The sequence below is a fragment of the Priapulus caudatus genome, unplaced genomic scaffold (genome assembly GCF_000485595.1).
Source record: "Priapulus caudatus unplaced genomic scaffold, Priapulus_caudatus-5.0.1 Scaffold116, whole genome shotgun sequence".
NCBI classification, from domain to species: Eukaryota; Metazoa; Priapulida; class Priapulimorpha; order Priapulimorphida; family Priapulidae; genus Priapulus; species Priapulus caudatus.
In genome coordinates, this window is record NW_014577177.1 from 83,846 (window position 1) to 90,471 (window position 6,626).

Genomic DNA, 6,626 nt, shown 5'->3' on the forward strand with positions numbered 1-6,626 from the left:
AATAAATCTGCGTGTCCCAGAACCGCTGAAGTAGACGAAGCGTCGATAAAATTTTACATAACAGGTTTGTAACGGCAGGTGCAGTAATGCTTTTAACTTGTCAGAAGGACGTACATTTCATCCGCGCCCGACATCTCGCAACTGATATAGAAAACCTTAAAGCGTTAAACAAACAAAACTATGAGGAGCGGTTAACCTGAGTGTGACGTGAGAGTGGGAGGGGTGTGGATTCGCCGAGTGACGTGATAGCAAGAATGGCAGTAAAAGTGTGATGTTGATCTTGGAATTATAATAAAATTAAGGAGAAAGAGAGAGAGAGAAAGAGAGAGAGAGAGAGAGAGAGAGAGAGAGAGAGAGAGAGAGAGAGAGAGAGAGAGAGAGAGAGAGAGAGAGAGAGAGAGACAGAGAGCGAGAGAGAGAGAGAGAGAGAGAGAGAGAGAGAGAGAACGATGCAAACCAACCACGCAATAAACGCACTAACGGCACCCCAACCCCGTTCTTTATTCCAGGATAGCAGTCCGAATGTGATCGTCGTGTCGCAACCGGAGGTTCTCCAGGAGCTCTCTCACACCGACCTGCATGGCCTCTTCTCCGACCTAGACGAGGATTTCACGGGACTCGAGCGTCCCTTCAGTCCTCCGTCCCTCAGCAGCGACCTTCACACGCTGGACGCGAAGAGGTCTCCATTCAGCGGTGACGTGGAGAGCGACCTTCCGTTTTGTGACGACCTCAGTTTCAATGGCCTCAATAGTGACACTAGTTTAGATTATAACAACATAGACTGTCTAGAAAGTACATTACAAGTGGAAAGTTCGTTAGACTTCGACTCGGAGGACTTGTTAAAAGACGAGATCGGACGGCGACGGAAACGGAAGCGAACTGGTGACGGGATTTCCGGTAAGTGATAACAAAAATTTGCTATGTGGTGCCTATGTGTTGACGCGTGAAATTTATTCTTCGTATTTACCGTCGCTAGTTTGTGTGCGTTGCTAACGCGTATGAATTGAGCAGTTTCGAGAAATCTAACGAGTCACAATCAACGAATCATCCTTTCATGATTGCAAAAACCGTTTAGGACGGAAACATTGCAGATATGGGCGAACCAGGCAGAGTCTTAAAACATAACATCAAGCTATGACGTCACGCTAAGGTAGTGTGTTTTCAAAGTGGACACTGTATGTGTTGCTTTAATCGGGAAATTCATGAGCCCAAGATTCAGTCTGACAATTTGTTAACACAGCCACGCTGGTTCGCTATGGTTGTATGGTGCTGCCATCTAGTATCCACATTTCATACACTAATAGCACGAGAAAGCGAAGGGTGTCTTCATCAGGAAATTACCACAATAGCAGATTATATGCTCAAGATTTTTGTACTGCATACACAAATATACACCAAATGATCGCATGATCATAATTGTTAGAATTCTCTACATGTACGATTACATGTGCACTCACGCTTATCACACAACATACAGACTCACTACCCAGGTTGAGACACGGTCTATGGACATTATACCGAATATACCGCGTTCTCACGGTCATACGGTCATACGGTCATACGGTGGTTTGGCTCTGGCTAAATGGGCTAAATTTGGCTCGGGCCGGTTTGAGTTGGAGCGTTCACACGTACGCAAGCGAATACTATTATTATTTAATATTTATTATTAAATTAATATTAATTAAATAATATTTATATTAATATTACGCAGCTATATATCTGTCGCGAGATGGCGTTGTGTACGGTTCAGTGTTTACATCCGTTCCGAGTTCAATTATCAATCTTGAAAACATGCATCCTGATCTAATTTTATACTGTTTTGGACTTTATTTCGTCGAAGTACACGTTCGACACTCGCGGCATCTACCGCTCTACCGATTTAGCTGGTGCTAAAATTTGGCTCGGGCCTGGTCAGACGTTTTTGATGGGACCAAATTGGCTCGTGCTAAATTGGCACGGCCACGAAAAACCGTCCGTGTGAACGCTCGGCTCGAGCCAAATTTGGCGCGGGCCTCATTAGGCTCGGGCCAAAAACGTCCGTGTGAACGCGCCTATAGTTTCCAGCGACGTTTCCATCAGTAAATCGCAATGACGTTGGCGCGCCATCTAGCGGGATGAAGTGGAGGAACACAAAACATTCTCATTTCTCATTCTCATGATTTTCTGTTCCCTGTTGATTAATTTATAAAAACCGCGCCACGTATATATATTTATTAGTTTGGATTTTTAAGTCGGCGAAACAAAAACTCATCGAATAATTTTAATATTCAAAACATACGAAATTACCTTGGTTGGTAGACAACGTTAGCTGATGACTCTGTATACTACAGACCAGCAGTAACCGCAATAAACGAATCGCACAAATTTCGGTTGCAAGGTGGCGCCACCTTCCATATAACCTGATCGTCTGCATTGCGGCCATTGTAGAAACAGGTTTTGAACACTGATCTCTACTATACTAACTAGGTTAGTATCTTAGAGATCAGTGGTTTTGAAGTGCAGTCGCTAACTGAGAGATATTGTTAGGTACTCTAATGCAACCCAAATACCAAAGAATGATTTTATCGCATTTTCTAGCCTGTAGGTGGCAGCACACGCACATATTTGTTGAGAGTGACTTTCCCCCGGGCGTAGATCACAGAAATAGAATCTATTCTATTTCTGTGGCGTAGATGGACGGTCACGTGATGTGGCAGCACTAGTGTTAGGATTAGGGTTAGGGTCAGGGTTAGGGTTAGGGTTAGGGTTAGAGTTAGGGTTAGGGTTAGGGTCAGGGTTAGGGTTAGGGTTAGGGTTAGAGTTAGGGTTAGGGTTAGGGAAATAAGGCCATGTCTAGTACGGAAGTATGACTGTGGAATCTTTCTGTGGAAGATTTGGACTTTGAAGCGTACGAAGTGACTAGTGCTGCTACGTAACGGCACCGTCCATCTACGCCCGGGGGAAAATGACACCCCGTATTGTTCATTGGGAGAACACTATATAAAAAAAACCGCCGGTACATTAATCAATGCGGGCCAAGTGGAAATGTGAAAATTTTGTTGTGTGATGAGTGAACAAAAAAGGATTTGAAACTTTATGCTCACGAACACTATGATATTGATTTCAATGACAACGTGCGCGCAAGTGCTATCTTCTGAATTTAATATGCCATCAATATATATCCAAATAATCGAAATGTATATATTCAATTCAATATATATATATATATTATAGAATATATATATATATATATATATAAATTATATTATAGGAGAAGAGAGAGAGAGAGAGAGGAGAGGACGAGAAGAGCGAGAGGAGAGAGGCGGAGAGAGAGGCGAGAGAGAGAGAGAGGAGGTCGAGAGTGAGGAGACGAGAAGACAGATGAGATGGAGAGAGAGAGGAGAGATAGAGAAATTCCGTGAAATCTCTTTCGCCAAATTTGACAAGATGCGACCGCCGGGGTGATTTTAAGTTTGAGCGCGAAACACCCATAATCTGGTATAAAGAGTCAGTCAATCAGCGGTACGCTGCGGGGCGAAAATATTTCCCACTCGCTTCATAGCTTAGCCGTAAAACACACCCATGACTAATCACGACTCCTGCAAACTTTTGGGAAACAAGCATATCCGTCACGTGTACCTGGGTGTACCTGGTTTATCTCTGTACGCGCGTACATGTCTCTTACCGTGGGTACCTCCTGGTATATGTAACGTGACTCCGCACGCACCAGCAAACTGCATTACAGTGTCCGAGTTTTATAACGTTAGTCAGCGGACTATAAGCCCCCTTTCTTGAGAAAATGAATCTCAACGTGTCAAGCCTAGCGTATCTGTATCCATGCTATAGTGATGTATTCGAAATTGCCGAAACGTGACTAAATTGCCTTGCTTTTCGCATTTCAAACGGGTGCACAGTGGAGAGTGGTGGGGGCGTTTGCGTTTAGGAAGCGGAAACTGAAATTTAGAAAACGATTGAAATGAAATTTAAAAGTTTTATGAAGCTATTTACGAGTAGCTGTAATGACATGCCTGGAAACGGGATGGTGTACTCTCGAGGGAGAGAGAGAGAGAGAGAGCCGCGCGCGAGGGGGGGAGAGAGAGAGATGCGGCGAGAGGAGAGAGAGCGCGAGAAGAGGCTGGCCCGAGAGAGAGAGACAGAGAGAGGAGATGAGAGAGATAGAGAGAGACGAGAGCAGAGGAGAGAAGAGAGAGAGAGAGAGATGAGAGAGCGAGAGAGAGACTTGGTTGGGAAGTCGGCGGGCGGGCTGTGTGTGCGGAGTGAGGCGGTGTCGGGTGGGGCGGACTTTTTTGTGGGGGTTAGAGAGCCGTGGCACGAGGCGTGGGGTGCGCGGCGTGGGGAGGGGGGGACGGGTGGACGGTCGTGTTGAGAGGAGGGAGACGGACGGGGCAGTGGAGAGCGCAAGTATCGCCAAATTAGCAACATGATAATAAATCTGCGTGTCCCAGAACCGCTGAAGTAGACGAAGCGTCGATAAAATTTTACATAACAGGTTTGTAACGGCAGGTGCAGTAATGCTTTTAACTTGTCAGAAGGACGTACATTTCATCCGCGCCCGACATCTCGCAACTGATATAGAAAACCTTAAAGCGTTAAACAAACAAAACTATGAGGAGCGGTTAACCTGAGTGTGACGTGAGAGTGGGAGGGGTGTGGATTCGCCGAGTGACGTGATAGCAAGAATGGCAGTAAAAGTGTGATGTTGATCTTGGAATTATAATAAAATTAAGGAGAAAGAGAGAGAGAGAAAGAAAGAAAGATTGAGAGCGAGATCACGCGCGAGAGTGATAAGGAGGAAGTAGGCAGGGAGAAAGGGAAAGAGTGAGACTAGATGGGATGGGTGGGGAAGGGCGAGAGAGCAAGAGCGTGAGAAAGAAAAAAAGAAAAAAGTTCGGGAGAGAAATAAAGCGAGGGAGATAGCACGCGCAACACACACACACAGAGAGAGAGAGACAGATAGAGGGAGAAAGAGAGAGAAAGAAAGATGGGAAAAATGAGAGGGAGGGAAAGAGGAAGACTGGCAAAGAGAGGTGAGAGGGAGTGAGACAGCGAGTGAGGAAGGGTGAACGGGGTGCGAGAGAGAGAGAGAGAGAGAGAGAGAGAGAGAGAGAGAGAGAGAGAGAGAGAGAGAGAGAGAGAGAGAGAGAGAGAGCGCGCGCGCGCAGGAGTGCTCGCGCGAACGAGAAAGAACGATAGAGAGTGCGAGAGGAAGAGAGAGGCAGCGCGAGGGATAGAGATAGCACGGTGGAGGCGTAACATCAACTACTCATTTCCTACTCGCTGATTGACTGGCTGGAAATCAACTCTCATCATATGAGCGTCAGCAATGAAATATCGATTCGCGAAAAGCGCGCGGAATCTGCGGCATTTAGCATGAAGCTCAGACGAACGATTCCGTGGGGGCAAGACTAATAGCCCCGCTGGCTGCGGCAGCGAGCTTGCTTGTTAGACACGAGCGCACGCCCTGGCTTTCGTCACAACACCGCAGCTAAAACATCGTGGAGGACAACGTGATGGCCAGCCACGGCTAGGATCCGGGAAACGTAGCCCCCCTCCCCCTCTCTACGTGTTTACGTGAGATGCGATGCCACATGCATGCGCCACACGGGGCTTTGTTCCTTGTTCGTCTCATCCGCGAGAGAGAGACTGCCGTCTGCTTGTAATAGGCGGATGGATGCAGGAAGAACGAAGGGAGAGGTGCCAGCTGAAATCTGATAGGGAAAAGATGGGGCGAGGTGTGACGATAGTAATGAGAGAGGAAGACTGATTTTGTATTAAAAAACGCTAATAATTGTAGAGGGAGCGAGAATAAAAGATAGAGAAGAGCGAGATAAACAGAATAAAATAGGAAAGAAAGAATAGATACGATAGATACGATACATAGATAGATAGATTTTAAATAGAGCAAAGCGCGAACAAAATATATTGCCAAGACAAAAAACGGATAGCACTCCTGCCACAGGCAGACAGCGAGTATTTTTCTCTTGTGGTATTAACCTTGTGTTGCGTTGAATAGATTACGTCGTTGAATTAGTCTTTACGTTCGTAGTCAATTAACCTGCGCGTGTGCGGCACAAGTAATTGCATCGGATAAAACTTGTTCTCGTAACTAAGAACTGTTTCATTAACTAAGAAACGCGCTAATTAATGAAAGCAACGTGAAATGTTAGTACAACTCGTGTGAGCTCGCAACAGCAGAGTATACACACGAGAACCCGCCAGGTAACGTGAGAGGGCGCTCCCCGCTACTGCGACAGAAAGCAGAATAACAGAATAACAAATGAATGAGTTATTCATGTTGGTCGATTTTTACATAACTCTTCTTTTAATTTGCCAACATTAGCTCGTGTGCGAACAACCGTACCCTTACTTAATTGCTTAGTACATGGGCCAGTCTGATTAATTGGAAACCATTTATAATCATTTGTGTACGGTCGCGTAGCCGACATGTATACGTTATAGTTATGGTCATTTTAAATTTGTTTATCGATGTGCTAGTCGAACGAGTTTACAGCGAAGAAGGAGAGAGAGAAAGCGAGCCAGATAGAGAATGATGAGATATTCAGTGCATTCTCTCTACTGTCTCGCCTCTCTCTCTTCTCGTCTCTCGCACCTCTCACTTTTCTATC

At 45.6% G+C, this 6,626-nt stretch overlaps 1 protein-coding gene across 1 annotated transcript in view; it reads left to right on the forward strand.

The window, feature by feature from the left end:
- LOC106805516 overlaps positions 1–1,235 on the forward strand; it is a 35,049-nt gene extending 33,814 nt beyond the window's left edge. The window contains exons 3-4 of the mRNA XM_014807137.1: positions 510–897; positions 1,168–1,235. Of these exons, the coding sequence (XP_014662623.1) occupies positions 510–897; positions 1,168–1,235 (456 nt within the window). The remainder of the gene's footprint in view (positions 1–509; positions 898–1,167) is intronic.
- Positions 1,236–6,626: the final 5,391 nt, after the last annotated feature.